The sequence below is a fragment of the Lygodium microphyllum genome, chromosome 11 (genome assembly GCF_053477565.2).
Source record: "Lygodium microphyllum isolate KBCC chromosome 11, Lygodium_microphyllum_v1.1.10, whole genome shotgun sequence".
Taxonomy (NCBI): Eukaryota; Viridiplantae; Streptophyta; class Polypodiopsida; order Schizaeales; family Lygodiaceae; genus Lygodium; species Lygodium microphyllum.
Genome location: NC_141145.1, coordinates 144,794,831 through 144,810,890, shown reverse-complemented (window position 1 = coordinate 144,810,890; position 16,060 = coordinate 144,794,831). Strand labels below are relative to the sequence as shown.

General features: G+C 41.5%; 1 protein-coding gene across 7 annotated transcripts in view; it reads left to right on the top strand.

Annotated features, from left to right (window-relative positions):
• The window catches only part of TSL (Protein kinase superfamily protein), a 96,037-nt gene that overhangs the window by 58,769 nt on the left and 21,208 nt on the right, over positions 1-16,060 (top strand). For 6 of the 7 annotated variants that reach the window (XM_087688310.1, XM_087688309.1, XM_087688311.1 and 3 more), the window contains 4 exons: positions 8,989-9,086; positions 9,178-9,357; positions 9,675-9,885; positions 10,954-11,218. In XM_087688310.1, coding sequence (XP_087544436.1) covers positions 8,989-9,086; positions 9,178-9,357; positions 9,675-9,885; positions 10,954-11,218 — 754 coding nt within the window. The remainder of the gene's footprint in view (positions 1-8,988; positions 9,087-9,177; positions 9,358-9,674; positions 9,886-10,953; positions 11,219-16,060) is intronic. The other variant, XM_087688306.1, reaches the window with a different exon arrangement.

Genomic DNA, 16,060 nt, shown 5'->3' with positions numbered 1-16,060 from the left:
CAAAGTTCATAATACTTCAATACTGAAGTATAGAGTATACTCCTTAGAGTACCAAAATTTCCCACGGGATTAAGAAACAAGTACCAAATTGTCACACAAATGCCATAGTGTGCACAACGCCACCCAAATCGGCACTTAGCCAGTAAATTACAGCACCATACTGTTGTACCACACTCGCCTCGAAATGTGTGCCCACAAAAGTACAAAATACAACAACTTAATGCTGATTCTTATGAAAATTTACTGAATTTTCCCAAAATTCTCTGCCCAATCTAAGTGTAACAGCAATTAAATGTTGCTGTACTGCTTGTTGCTTGCCTTGGAGTGCATGTCGGGCAAAAGCCTCAAATTTCTTTCTAAAATTTCAAAGAAATTGAAGAAATTTGTATCTTATAGTTGGAGTTTCTATAGAAATGTCACCTTAGGATGCATGTCAGCAGTGAACAACAGCTGAAATGTGCCTCATGATGTGTGCCGGATCCAGAAAACGGAAAAGCCCCAAATTTTCTTGAGCCAATGTGGAAGAAATTGCGCAATGTCTATGAGTTTGGTAACAATTTGCGCAAAGGCCCTTCAATCGGGCAAAAGCTCCAAATTTTTGGTGGGAATGTCCAAGAAATTGAGAAATTTCTTCGAATTGGTTGTCAATTCGAGCTCCGGGAGCAGAAATTAGCAAAAGCCCCAAAATTTTGGGCAGCACGAGTTGAGATTTGAGAAGAGATGGTTGAAATAGATTGGAAATTCCAGAAACTTCGAGAAAACCCCAAATCTGAAAATTAGGGTTTCTCTACTTTTTAGGGTTTGCAGAAATTGGCGGCAGGACTAAGAAGATGGCGGGCAGAGCTGAAAACAGTAGCAGCTCTTCCAAAACAGCAGCTCCTTGGGTTGCATGTGGGACTGCACATTGGACTGCGTGCAGGGCTGCGCGCAACCTGAAAACAGCAGATTTGGAGCAGATGACTGAGCTGGACAGATCTGGATCAAATGGACAGATTTGGAGCTGATGGCTGAACTGGACAGATCTGGAGTAGGCAAGAGAGGGCTCAGCTACAGCTCCTCCTCCACTTCAGCAGCATCTCGTAGTAGCTGAAAAATCTTCCTCGAGCTGAGAACCAAGCTGGCAGTAGCGTGTACGAGCTGCTCTGATACGAAATGTTGGAAAATGGCAGCCAGCTATGGAGAGAGAGAGGAGAGACAATGACAACAAGAGAGTGAGCTGAAGCAAAAAGAGAAGAGTGTACTTGCTAGAATGAAAGATAGAGTGAAAGTACAACTTATGTCAAGGGTTGACCCAACTAGCCTTCCACCAACTAACTGGAGTTAGGTTTATTTTACTCTAGAGCCTACTGTCACTACTTTAAGTTTCTAAGACACTAGGTGTACACACCTTACATTGACACTTTAATAAGTGTCCACACCACACAAATTACATTGGGCGCTGCGCAGAAGGATGGAAGGTGTAAACGTTGCACGTAGTAGTTTTTGGAAACTTCAAAGCACTGCCTTTGGTCGTGTGAGGTGGCGTAGCTCGTGTGGAGAGGAGCATGCCACATTCTTCGCTTTCCAATACCTAGCCTTGGATGTATCTCGTGGGGAGCTTTTTGCTGGCAGGCAGTGAGCTAGGGCCGTCGCCTTTTGTATGAGGCCGAGATGTAGGACACTTTTTCGATCTTCATCATTGAGATTGGATCGTGTGCAGTGGTCGGCTTGGAGGCTCTATCCATCTGCTAGGTACTGGAGCCCACAATAGATCTCTTTGAGATATGGGAGATTGTAGGGAGTCTTACTAGATGGCACATTTGGAAGGTATGCTGTTAAGAGTTTTTGGCGGGAAGAGATCTTGAGTATAGGTGACTTCGGCAAAGCTCTAGACCTCCATCATCCACTTTCTCCACGGCCGATGGGATCAGGTGTAGGTCGAGTCTCGAGCTTGTTAGGAGCTCCGTTTTCACTTCATGAGGGGCAGCTAGGACCTGTTCTTCATGATGCAGGCAGGCAGCCCTAGATGGTCATATATCCTTGCCCCCCCCCCCCCCCCCCCCCCCCCCCAATACACACATACACACACATACAAAAATGGCTTCTTGCCTCCAGACCGCCTTGAGAGGCTCGTAGACATGATGTATTTATGACTTTTCATCAACTCCAACTAGTTTGTCAAGCATGAGCATTCCATTGTAATCAGTTTTTTTGAGAAATATAATTAGTCACATTTTACTTGAAAAAAAAACGTTTTTAAAAGCATCCAATGCTTCATTTTTTTGCTTAAATAAGCAAATCCATAGTTTTCTAGAATGGTCATCAATAAAAGACACAAAATAATGGAAACCACTATGAGTTTTTATTGGCATGGTGCATACGGACTAAATCCAAGATAGATGCCTTCCTAGAGGCTCCATGAGAGTATGGTTTTTGTACATGTTTACCAAGAACATAATCATCACAAAATTCAAGCTTTGAGTTTTTCCAATTAACTCTTCGAAGTGAAGAAAGTGCCTGCAAACCCTTTTGGCTCATGTGTCCAAGATGCTTGTGCCATAACTCCACGTGTGACTGTACTTCGGCAACTGCAACAAACTTTCGAGGAAGTGCCTTGCATTAGAGATAATACAGAGTCCCCTTTTTACCACCTCCAGTGACTAGCATAGACCCTTTTTTGTATTTTCCAAATTCCACCACCAAAAGTAGTGATGTAATCTTTGCTGTCTAGCTGCCCAATAGAAAGCAAGCTCTTCTTGATGCCAGGTACATACCTAATATCATGAAGAATCAATTCTTAACCATTTTCTAGAGCTAGGTGTATGGTGCTAATTCCTTCAATATCACATGCATGATTGTTGCCAAGGTAGAGTTTTCCAAGATTACCTTTTGCATAAGTAGAAAAACACTCGAGAGATGGAGTTACATGAAATGAAGCACCGCTGTCGATAATCCACGATTATGACAAACCATCATGAGCTGACAACAAAGCATCTATCACATCTGTTTTAGTGATATACATGTCCTCCACTATCATAGCAAGCGGATTTGAAAATGCAACTAGCAAATCGGCATCTTTATCCTCTTCTATTTCCTCAATAACAACACTAGATACCACATTTTCTTTTTTGTCTCTTTAGGGGTAGAGCTGCCATCCTTGTCATTCTTTTTGTCTTTTGCATTAGCCTGCTTCTTGCGTTCTTGTTCCTTTTTAAAGTACCTGCAACCGGGCTTTTTATGCCCTTTACGATCACATTGATAACAAGTTACATCTTGTTGTTTTTCCTTGCTTTTGCTGCGATTTTTATTTTTATTTGCAGCATTAGATCTTTTTTTAGTTCTTCCTCTTACATTGTAGGCTAATCCACTATTTTTCTCACTTGCCTTGCGTCTAATCTTTTCATTTAGTATAGAACCACACATACCATCAAATATCAAGTTGGGGGTTGCTCAATGACACAACCAATGCTTCCCATGAGTCAGGCAAGTTCATGAGCAAGAAGATAGCCCTCAATTTAGGATCAAAAGCTGGCAAACCTGCATTCTGTAACTGACTTAAAATACCAGTGAAAGCATTCAAATGCTTTGAGGTAGCATCAAGCTTCAAGTTGACCAACTTCCGCATGAGATGTACGTGATTGACAAGAGTTGTATTTTCGTAAGTAGCCTTGAGTTTCTCCCAAACTACATAGGCAGTATCAAGCCCCTTTATATCAACCAAGATATCATTTGTAATGGCCATTTTAATGTAAATAATGTCTTTTTTATTCATTTTAGCCCAATCCTCATTTGACAAAGCAACAAGCTTATGCTCTGCTAAATTATCATCACAATCCTTTAGAAAGAGTATACCTTGCATACGATTTTTTCAAATATCAAAACCATTGCCATCGAATTTATGAATCTCAAAGAGATTCTTTGTGTCAGATGTAGATGCACTGCCAGCCATCTTCAGCAATACATAACTGCACTAAGGGGCTGAATGCTTTCAGCCAATAGCAAGGTTGCTGAATTGTAATAACAAGTACACACTCTTGTACTTCCAAGGTGTCCAAGAAGCAGATGTTTAGTTGCAATTTCAGTCTCAAGTATTGATTACAGCATATTCATGAATCAAATTTGTTACATTTGCATTAAAGACATCTTTCACTTCAGTAATACATCGCCATAATACCCAAATGCAATGACCCAAATGCTGTATTTACCACAGTTTCATGGCATAGTGAGTATTCAGCAACACTTATATCAAGAGAAGCTGCCCTTTTTCAACATTTGAAGCATCCAAAGCGAAAAAAAAAAACTCCCACTCAGCAGTGAATCTGCTGCAAATTTCACTGTCCAATCTCAATTCAACTCAAAATATATCACCAATGTGAAAAGCCTCAAAATTTTTGTGTGAATCTACCCCAATTGCATCAATACATCTTCGCGAGCATCAAGTACGGGCTAATGTTGCAGAAATTTCACGAATTTTGCAAGAGTTGCAATATTTCGGGGTCCAAGAGTGCACAATTCCAAGAAATTGGCTCAAACAAGCAAAAATTTCAATTGCATCTGAAAATCCCCAAAATTTCTGAGACCTGTGCACTCAATGTCTGCAATTTATGGGTTAGGAATCGTTGAAACATGTGGCCGGCACCAAAACTGGGAAAAGCCCCAAATTTTAAGAAGCAAATTTGCACAGATTCGTACTCTGTGCTTGCTCACGTGAACACCTGGGAGAGAAGAAATAAAATGAAGTGAAATCGCCCACTACACATCCTACCTTCGTCAGTCAGTGAGACCTATTCCCAGCAGCTTGCGTTGGTCGTTATGCGTGCAAGAATACGTTGCCTCTGCAACCTGGTGCCAGTCAGTCTGTCAACTCGCCTGCAGGAGATTATTGGAGTTGTGTGTCACGACTAGTTGCTTGAACCGTCGTGCTCTGATACCAGTTTGTAGAGTAGAAGAGGAGCAGAGTGAGAGGGCATGCACATTAGTTGAGGTGCTCAATAGTATTGAACTAAACAGTGCTAAACAATGAGATAGTGTGAGTGAGTTGAGGGATAGGTGTGTACCAGTGTGGTACACACAAAGAATAAAGGAATGTATTTATACTTAAGGTACGGTACACTTACACCCGCTAGGGTGAGTCCACATGTGTGAAGTAATATATACACGGGAGATGCATAAAGGGCCTTTACACCCAACAAGTGGAAGAGGGCTGATGGGCTGAAACTTGCAAGACAAGGATAGGGTTGAATGGTGGGCAGGTTGTCTATTTATAGATGAAGAAGGATCGTCCCAAATTAGGGTTTTGCATGTGAGACTCAAAAACTCTATAGAACCGCTCCTCATTTAATGAAACTTTTGGTAATATACACGTTTTGGGGCTCTTTTAAAGAGCTAATTAGTATGAAATGAATTTTTAGCTCAACAACCGTTATCTATTGATGAGAATGGAGCAACCATACTTTGTCCATTCGGCTCAAATAGGATCAAGGGTTCTATTGATCCTCTCGTTTTCATGAAATTTCTTAGTCTTTATTTCATAATAGGTGACACTGGTCCACCATCCTTCACATGGATCCACATTTGCAATGGATTTTACTATCTTCTTTCATTGCTGCTGCTTTAGGACATTAAATGTGAGGTTGCACTCAATGATAGTGTGTGTGATCTCAATGTCCACAAGTTGTTGCCTTTCTCTAAGAAAAGCAATGGATTTGTATACATGATTGGGGGCATGGGAGAGAGTGGATTGCCTCTTCGGTGCTGCATGAGTCTCCATTGTTTGTCTTTTGTGGGAGCATGATGCACATGTGGAGTCGGCACCACCAATAGTAGAGGCATGGGTTGGAGCTATGTTTGAGGGTTCATGAGTGATGAGAATCCATAGGTGTCAGTCTCGATGTGCCACCACCTTGTCCTCTAGTAGATCCCCTCTCACTTTGGTGAGAGTCTTGTTCTCCATGTTTTGAGGGACTCCTTGCATAGAGTGCTTGGCCCATGCCTTCGAAAGATGTTGAAGAAGTTGGGTTGTGCCACTTGTGTAATGCCTTCTGCAATATTTGCATGGCCAATGGTTGGAGTTGGACTTCTTTGTGTCCTTCTCCACATAGATGGCATGCAAATTTAAGGTCTCACGCTTCTCATGCATCATGGTGCTGATGGAGTCTTGGAAGTAGATAGAGAGAGAGAGGGGGGGGGGGGGGGAACACTCGAGAGAGGGAGAGGGAGGGGGAGGGTCGGGGAGAAGAGTGAGAGAGAGGGGGTGTGAGAGGCTTGATAGATTCATGCTTGACGAGGGATGGGGTGGACGGGGAGAGGAGAGATGTGAGAGCTTGACCATCAAGTGATGCTTAGGAGAGGGAGATGTGAACGTGGAATGCTTGCTGATTTGGTGTGCAAGGATGGAGGGGAGGAGCACTTTTTATAGTGTGGGAGAAGAGAGGAATCCAAGAGCCTAGAGGGTTGGGGGGTGTTCACTGGTTGGAAAAGAGAGGAATCCAAGGCTTATTTGTGTGAAGTTGAGTGAACAGTGAGAAGGCTAAAGCTGGCTGCATATGGAATCCAAGAGGGTTGGGGGGTGTTCACTGGTTGGAAAAGGGCTGGAGCAAGTGGTATCCAAGGCAAGTGGGCTGGTAAAAAGTGCCACACAGGTGGACATGTACAGGTGCACGTGGACTAGAGGGGGGATGCATATGCAATATCGCACCAGATGCGGTGTCTAGTTGGGGGTAGTGTTGTCATATGGAACTGTGCAAATTGGTATGGTATGGTACCGTATGGATCATACCCTACAGACTAGTTTGTACAACGTATGGGGACAACCATCCATGAAAGTTTGGGTTTTGGGGATGTTGAAATAAGCTAATTAAGGTTTAATGGGAAAGGCTTCCTTTTTAGCTTAACAGCAGCTGCTGGTTGTGTATGAGCACCATATATCACGATTCACAAATCGATGGCCGAGAAAGAATGGGAGCCGTCACAAGGGCAATGGTTCAGGATGGTGGCTGGTCGAGTGTGGAGGCAATGGCAATGGACAGTGATATAAATGGTCACAAGTAATGGCTAGGGAGAAGCTGGCTCTGATACCACTCTTGGTCCACGTGTGCAGTAATTAAGAGAGAAAGTACAATAATACTCACCATGATGAATGTATTCTACTGAATGAATCAATTAACAATGATTAAATGTCCCCATTGTCGTGCTAAAATGCACACAATTACTTTAAATAAAAAACCTTAGGACTAAGTTTCCTAGCAAACACTAGCCATAACAGTGTTAGTTGTTCTAACTGTCCTAAGTGATAGTTTGGACTAGCAAGGAGGCGCAAGCTAGGCAACAAAGGGCATCATTGTGTAACCCATGTAATGGCCAACTCTGTACATCAGCGAGAACGGGTTATATTTGATGGTAAAAAAGGCTTAGTATTACTAGCTTCAAAGTACAAGAAGGGTGTGTGGTGGAATGAGCTTTAGTATTTGCTCAAGTCAAGGGTTACATTATATATGAGGCAGTGTGTTTGGATGAGACTCAATTTAGGGTGGACTCTTTACCTTGCTTCGGATCTATCTAGCGACTATGTGATTGGGAACAGCCGTAACTCTAATAGGAGAGAATGCCTTGGACAGCATACATGCTTGAATTATCCTGAACAAGGCTGGATGATGTGGCAAGGGAGCCATGTGGCTGGTGCTGCTAGGGCAAGCAATAGAATCGAGCTTGTAGTTCATGATGGTAGTATGATTGCATGGGCAACATTTTGTGAAGACATGGGGCTGTTTGTTTGTTTTTTTCCTTTAGTCATGCTTTGAAATTTTTATGATGTGGCAAAAATTCAAGGAGTTCGCAATGTGTTATTAAAGAAAACAGGCTATTTCTGTGTTGGGGTGCATGATAAGAAAGCCTTGTAAAGGCGAATGAAGAATAGGCTGGAGAATCTGTGGAAGTGATCATGAGGAGATGGTGTGGTAGATCATGGTTGTCAAAGAGGGATTGTGAAGATCAAGACTGACACACGCAATCTTCTGCATCTTGAAATTGTGGCGAGTTGGGTAGCGAGGAAGAATCTTGCTTGCAAGTGAAGTGTTCATGAGAAGCCTAGGCTTACATGAACACATCATGTGGAACATAGGGATCAACCAAGTAATGCACTTAGCAAGTCTTGAACCCACAGCCTGATGATTATGAGACCAAGTGTTTGACGCCAGGCCAGAACCTTTGAGAGAAGTCTGCACTAGTTGTAAGCATTTTCTTTTAATATGGTGCACTCTTAGGTATGTCAGAATTTTTGCAGTGTAATTGCTATCTTATGATGGCATGAACCTGGTCAATTTATTATTTTATACACTAGCAATGATCTCAAGAGTCACACTTCCTGTGATGCACAGTTCTCATTTCAAGACTGTAAGCACTTGCTACAAGCATGGTTCTGATAGACACTATGATTGCCAGTATTAAGCACATATTCTAGGATCAGAAAGATTTTCCAATGGTTTCTTTCGGTAGCTTATGCATAAAGGTCTACTTTGTTAATAAGAGGCTTGTAAGGATTGACAGGCATGGCATTATATTTGCTGTGGTATAACTGGCTTTGACATTGTTGGATTTTCACATTCATGTGGTTCGATATGGTTGCATGGGCTGGTCCCCTCTATGTTTTGCTTGACACGAACCTTCTGTGAATAGGCTGGTTAATACAGATGGTTGCTGAAGCCTCAAAACAAGCTGCTTTATATGACTTACATTTCTGACTGCCTACTTGCTCAATGAGTGTATGTTACTTTTAGAGTATACTGTTTTGAAGTTTTCGATTGTGTATACCTATCATTGGGAGAGGTGTTGCAGCTGCAACTGCTCACACTGCTCCATAGTTTTCAATAATTGCCAATTTGCAGCTGAAAAGATCAGCTGCATGCTCAAGTGAGATGAGTATCAACATATTTGGTGTTTACAAAGAGTAGTTTTGTTGATTACTATTAAAAGTCACAATAGTAGGATGATAAGTTTCGGTTTGTGCTGTAGATAAGGTTGATGGACATGAGGGCGATCAGGCCATGGTTGATGAGGAGTTTCTGCTTCAAGAGGAAATCTGTAGATCTCGACTTTTAAGCATCAAACGAGTTAATGCTCTATCAAAGACTCATTTTAGGGTTTTGATGCTTTCAAATCAATTATTGTTGCTCATTTGAGGTTCATGACTTTCTTTGACAGGAGGAGGAAGCAGCCTCTAGAGATAGGGATCGCTTTGAGTTGGAGAGAGCTAGACATTTACGAGAAATGAGGAGAATCAAGGATGAAGATAGTTCCAGATTTAACAACTTTCCTGTTCTGAACAAACGTTATGCTTTACTAAATTTATTGGGGAAAGGTGGCTTCAGTGAGGTCTACAAGGTAAGCCTTATACTGATGTCTATCTTAAGTTTTGAATGTGGTATGTCACATGCTTCATGCTTTTTATCTTATGCGAGGGCAAGGATTGGATGGGCTTGTTTGTAAGCCAAACTTACCAGCTTTTTTAATGTGCAGAGGACTAGTCAATTTATGTGCTTAAATGTACAAGGTGTAAAGACCGTTCACATGCACAGCTGTTCGTGTACACAGTTGTGCCATTTGTATTTTGACCACTACCTGCACAGCTATACACTGACGTATTTTGAATGTAAAACTAGAAGTTTTGAATAACATGGTGGAAAAGATGGTGTAAACAGGCATATGATTTGGTGGAGTACAGATATGTGGCATGCAAACTTCATAGTCTGAACGCTCAATGGAGTGAGGAGAAAAAACAAAGCTACATAAGGCATGCCATTCGGGAATACAATATCCATAAGAACCTTGTGCATCCTCACATTGTACGGCTCTGGGATATTTTTGAGATTGATCACAATACTTTCTGTACTGTGCTGGAATACTGCAGTGGTATGCTATGACTTCCTTCCTAGTGGATTTACTCTTTTATGACAGTACATATCTGTATGTGTTACATATTCAGTGATGTATTAGCAGAGGTCTCATTATACTGATCTGGGCACTGGCATCCCAGTAGGATGTGAGACTTGCTTGCACTTACAAATATGGATCACACAACAAACAAGGTCACTCGGTGAATCACATACTGCAGCACAGCCCAACACAGAACACCTAAATTGTAGTAGAAACTACTGATGTGTGTGGGCATGATGGGATGTTATGACCTGGTGTTGTGATTGACTATGATACCTATAATGCGAGGCTGCACACACCAGTGGTGTTGTTTGAAAGTTGTAAATTGTATGTAGGCTAAGAACCAGTAGACAGACAATGAATAAAAACCTAATGCCTTTAGTTCACCAGAATATAACTAGGTTTCTGGCCTTGTTTGTTACTTTATATGATATGAACTGGTATCTTATTCTTCTCTATTGATCCAAACAGAGTCACCTTGTAAGCAACCAGTATAGTGTTCTTTACTAATGATTCAAACAGAGCCACCTTCAAAGCCTATGCTAATGTTAAAAATAAGAAGAGCTATTGAGCTTTAGGATATCGTTAATTTGGTTGTAAGGAGTCCTTGGAAATGCAGATGAACTGATAATAGACTTTTATACCACTTTAGATAGTAATCACACTGCTCATTAGCTTGTCAGAATTGAAAATGATAGTCGTGTAAAACAGACTGAATGTCAGACAATAGGAGGTGCGAAATGTCATTTGTAAAGAATTATCACATATTTGAATGCCTCTAAAAAGTCTTGATAGGGAGAAATGAAACAGGCAGTATATATAAGGCCTTTATCTGACTGTTCTAGTGGCCTATACAAGCAGGAGTGCACACCCAAGCAAGACTTGAAATTTGTTAGAAATTCTTGTCAGGAGAGTAAGCATTCTTGATTGTTGAATAATTTGCAATACATCTGTTGACCAAGAACCAACCTACTCATGATTCACCTTGTGCTACAAATGTGTTTAAAGTTAGATTTTCAGAATACTTACAGCAGCTTTGTGCAGGGAAAGACCTTGATGCTGTCTTAAAAGCGACACCAATTCTGTCTGAAAAAGAAGCCCGTTGTATCTTAATGCAGCTCTTTTCAGGGCTAGTGTACATGAATATTCGCCCACAAAGAATAATTCACTATGACCTGAAGCCTGGAAATGTTCTTTTTGATCATCTTGGAGTTGCAAAAATGACCGATTTTGGCCTGAGTAAGGTTTTAGAGGAGGAGGTGGGCTCACAAGGGATGGAGTTGACGTCTCAAGGTGCTGGAACATATTGGTAGTGAACCGAAACTCCCTGTTTTATGCTTGTTCCTTTCACCTTTCTTTAAAAAATCAAAATTATATCATGTACTTCTAGTATTGTTATCTTGTTGCAACAGCGAATTTGACAATGTCTCTTACCCATGTGTGTGCACACCTGGAATCTTACTAGCTGCCTTATATCTGGATGGGTTATTGTACATGTGTTGTGTATGATACTGTAGGTAGCAGATGATTCCATCACTGGCTTCTTGAAATGATCTCAAGAGGTCAGGGGCTTGATAGGATGTCTAGGATTGACCTGGTATGGAGTTCTAATTTGATTATCAAGCATGTCAGCTGAAAGGATGATTCCTTCTGTAGCTTATGAGTTTCTGTCAACTTGTTCTTAGGCTGGTTCTTGGAGTGGTACCAGTTTGAGAACTAGCAAGACAGTAAGCATGCATGCATGCACATGTATGTGCACACACACACACGTGTAGTATTACTTTATATTCCATTATGGGAAACCCCTTATGGGATGAGACCCAGCATGAACTGCAGATTGCAAAAGCTTGGTTTCCTTGGGGGCCAAGTGTTACCTGTAGAAAGGGAATAGACAAAGGTCACAAAGGTCAACCCTTTATGAGCCCCACCATGAACTGCAAAGTGACAAAGATTACAAAAGCTTGGTTTCTTTAGGGGGTCAAGGTTACTTGTAGAAAGGGAATAGACAAAGGTCAACCCTTTTTAGGGGGGTGATTGTGACCAAGGGTTACATGATGAGAGGGATAGACAAAGGTCAACCCTTTTCAGGAGCTTTAATACTATACAGGGGAGATCAACAATATCAAAGATGTCACTGACTGGTCTGATTGAGTTATTGTAAAAAATGATTACATAATCATCATGCCCTTCAAGATGAAGAAAAGCTCAGATACTCCCCCATCCTAATGTAGTATCATATTTAAATTGGAGTTTGATGTATTTAGAGTCCACTTTGCATGGATGGGCGAGTTAGTGAAGATACTTTAAATGAAGAATATTTTGGTGGTGATGGAGGATTAAGCTCTAATACTGTCTTTTAAGCTTAACTGCTAGTGCTGAGGAGATAAAGAAGTGACCCAATTTTTTTGAGGTAAGGCTTCTACCCTTTTTGAAATTTCTTGCTTTTCATTCTGTAACCTTCCTTTGAGGTTTCAAGCTATCAAGGAAAACAAGAATTGGGATGCCCATGTCCCACAGCACACAATATATCTACTCGGGATGAGATATGCTTTCTGAGGAACAAGCAATTCTGTCCTTAAGAGAGTTGCAATTTGGTGAACATGTGGTTGTGAGAATAGTGAATATACTAGGGTGGCATTGAAAACACAGACTGTATGAACACAACAAACACACACTGAACTCAGATGAGAACACAAATGAAAATTCTGATAATGAAGGATGTCAAGGAGTTGTTGGAAAGGCTCAGAACATTAAAATGCAGCAGCCCACAGCCAGTGGAGAATATCTGAGGCAGGGGAACAGCAGCATGATGAGATCATCAGCAGTGTGGTGGCTGTCTGGGACAGCAGATGAAGCATCCAGAGAGCAGGTGACAGGTTCAGCAGCTCCACATGGTTAACAGTAGACAAAACATACTGTCTGATGATGTCAGCAACCTGGTGAGGATGGCAACAGCCTGGCAATGAGGCTGGACAGAAGGGAAAGCAAGCAGCAGACTAGGGCGGCTCCTCCAGAGGCAGGCAGCAGGCAGATGGATGGCAACCTGCATGAGGGAGCAATAATGGTAATTATAAAGAGAGTGAAGGAGGGGAGCTAGCACACATGATGGAATAAGGGAAGTGAGTGGCATTGCAGCTGAGTGACCTTTTTAAATAACATTTTGAGCTAGTTGCATTGCATTTCATTTCTGAAAATGTATACTGATTGCTTCTCTTAGTCACTTCTAGAGCATCTACTACCTAAAAGGCCTAAAGACCATGACATAGATTATATTTGTGGAAGTATCCTAGCTAATAACCCACCCTATAGAGTTAGTGCAGCTAAGCAAGAAGAGATTATGAGCCAAGTGAATGAGCTATTAGAAAAAGGATTAATAGCTCTTCACCATTTCGCTCTCTAGTGCTTTTGGTGCAAAAAAAGGATGGTTCATGGCATATGTGCATTGACTATCGTGCTTTGAATAAAATCATGATAAATAATTTGTTTCTAATCCCTTGGAACGATGATGTTATGGATAGATTGCAGGTGATAGTCATGTTCAACCGTACAAATTTAAAAAGAGGGTATCATTAGATATGCATTAGACTAGAGGATGTATTTAAGAAAGCTTTCAGGATATCTTTTGAGTTGTATGAGTTTCTTGAGATGCCTTTTGGTCTTGCGAATGCTCTTGTCACTTTTGATTATATGATGGATCGTATCTTTAGGCCAAATAGGGGATTTGTGGGCACTTTCTTTGATGACATTCTGCCTCTAGTGGCACCACTTGCAGTGGTTGTCGCCAATACTATCTCTGCAGCACCACCTGCATGCGTTGCTCCTTGTACTCTAGTTGGTCAGCGCCGTCCAATTCTCTGCTTGTGCGGCCCAGTTACTACCAACACTGCCTTGCTCGGTGGGTTGTGCAGCCTGCTGTTGCTTTAGTTTGCCGCAACCACAACCATCTCCTGCATGCTACCACACCACCATTGTTGGCTCTTGGATCTACTAACACACTTCTTGAGGAGCAAAAATATAAGGTAATTTGGGGCTTTTGCCCAATTTGAAGTCGTGCACGTGAATCCCCTCTGAAATTGCAAGCATTGTGCAATTTCTTTGACATTTGTGCGAAAAATTGGGATCTTTTTGTTTTTTGGGTTTGACACGCATCTGAGATGTAGTTTAGTTGTTGCTTGCTATCTGCACACATTTCTATAAAGAAAAATACCCTTACACAGAAACATGAATAGAAACTGTATGATAAAGCACAGAGTGATAAAAAGAACACAGTTAGGGTTAGAGTTAGAGTAACTCAGAGACAATGACAACGAACACAGTGAATAGATGAAATGATATGACTACTAATAACACGATGCTCATGCAACAAACACACTATGCAGTGAATGAATACTCAACCTCGAACTCCTGTATCTCTAGGATCAGGGCAGGGGTAATAAGCTGGAGAGTGTGTCGTACTTTGAACGGATCCCGAATCGTAGCAAGGCAGCCTCCGGATGCCGAACACTAGCAAATGCAACAGTGAGAAGCTAGATCTGATGTAGACAACAATGAGGAGAGAAAGACTAAAAACGGCGCCTGCAGGAGAGAGAAAGTCTAAAAACGCATGCAGGACAGCCTGCAAGAGAGAGAAAGACTAAAAATGGAGCTTGCAGGAGAGAGAAAACGCAGGCAGGACAGCTTGCATGAGAGAGAAAGACTAAAAACGGAGCTTGCAGGAGAGAGAAAGACTGAAAACGCAGGTGGGACAGCCTGTAGAACAGAGAAAGACTAAAAACGCAGCAATGATCAGCGTGTGGAGGGCTGGAAACAGGCGCCACACTGTAAGGAACAGTGATGGACAGCAAGGGCTGAGATGTCCTTCGTGACCATGGTGTGGGCAGTAAGCTGGTAATACCTGAAACCTGCAAAAACGAGATTATAAAAGAGTGGAGGGCTGGCTACCAATTTATAGAAAATTAGGATTCTAGATCCTCTCCCACTTAACTTTCTCGATCCGCTCCCCGTTTTAGGGTTTTGGCTAAAATAAGCCTAAAATAAGCATGTTTTGGGGCTGTTTAAGTTGCTAAGTGTCACAACTCTATAGAAACAGAATTTGTATCCTTTTTCATTAATTTCTCTATATAATGATTTATTAAATTTATTTCATTTGCGCTAATTAGATATAAAGAAAAGTGCATTGGAGCTGGCCACTGATGAGTGGTCACAGGTTATGGTGGACCCACGCAGTGGGTTAGAGAAAAGATAGTTCACACTTTCACCTATATGGCCCGATTGGGCGCGTGTGACTAAAACTCACGCATATGAGGGTAGATTCGCACACAGAAAAGATTGATGCCTTGAAGTGTGGGCTAGATCCACCAGAACAGACAGTTACAATCAACAAGATGGCATGATCATGAAATGCTTGTATAATGTGCATGTGTGGGCTGAAAGCTTGAAATGCACATTTCTTTGCATAGGAAAGTCACATGAAGATTCTGATACCGTTTTTGCGATGTACACGGAAAAAGCTTTCATATGACACCCATACTGGGGGGGTCCCTAAATTCTAGGAGATCCCTAAATTTTAGGAGCCTCGAATTAGCCTAAAAATGCTAGTCCTAAAAAATAGAGATGTCATTCTAAAAATAGTAAGTTCTGTACTCTGACTGTGCTTACTAAATTTGGTTGTTTCTATTCTTGATAGTATTCAGTCCAAAAAGGAAGGCCATAGAGAAGAGACAAGTGTCAAGACACTTGTCACACAAGTTTCCAAGTGTCCCACCACTTGTCACATCTCATGACATGTGATTGGACACTTGTCTTGTGCTACTCCACTTTTCCCTTTTGTACTAGCTCTTTCCTCTCCTATAAATAAGAGCTCGTTTTTTTTCATTCAGCATCATTTTTCTTTGCTGTAAACTCATGTACAACACCCACAGATAGCCAGAAACTGGTCCCATCTATTCCCATCATCATCCCCCACTTCTCCATTATTAAATTCCTCCATATTCCCTCTTCTATCACTATTGTTTAACAGGACAACAAGCCTGTAAATTCATTACAGCACCTCCTTCTCAAGCTCTTTCTTCCATTTTAGCAACAAGAAGCAAGCCCTATCCATGTACTACTATTCAACGATGGAGAAAGGCTGATTTCCCCTCTTTCTTCT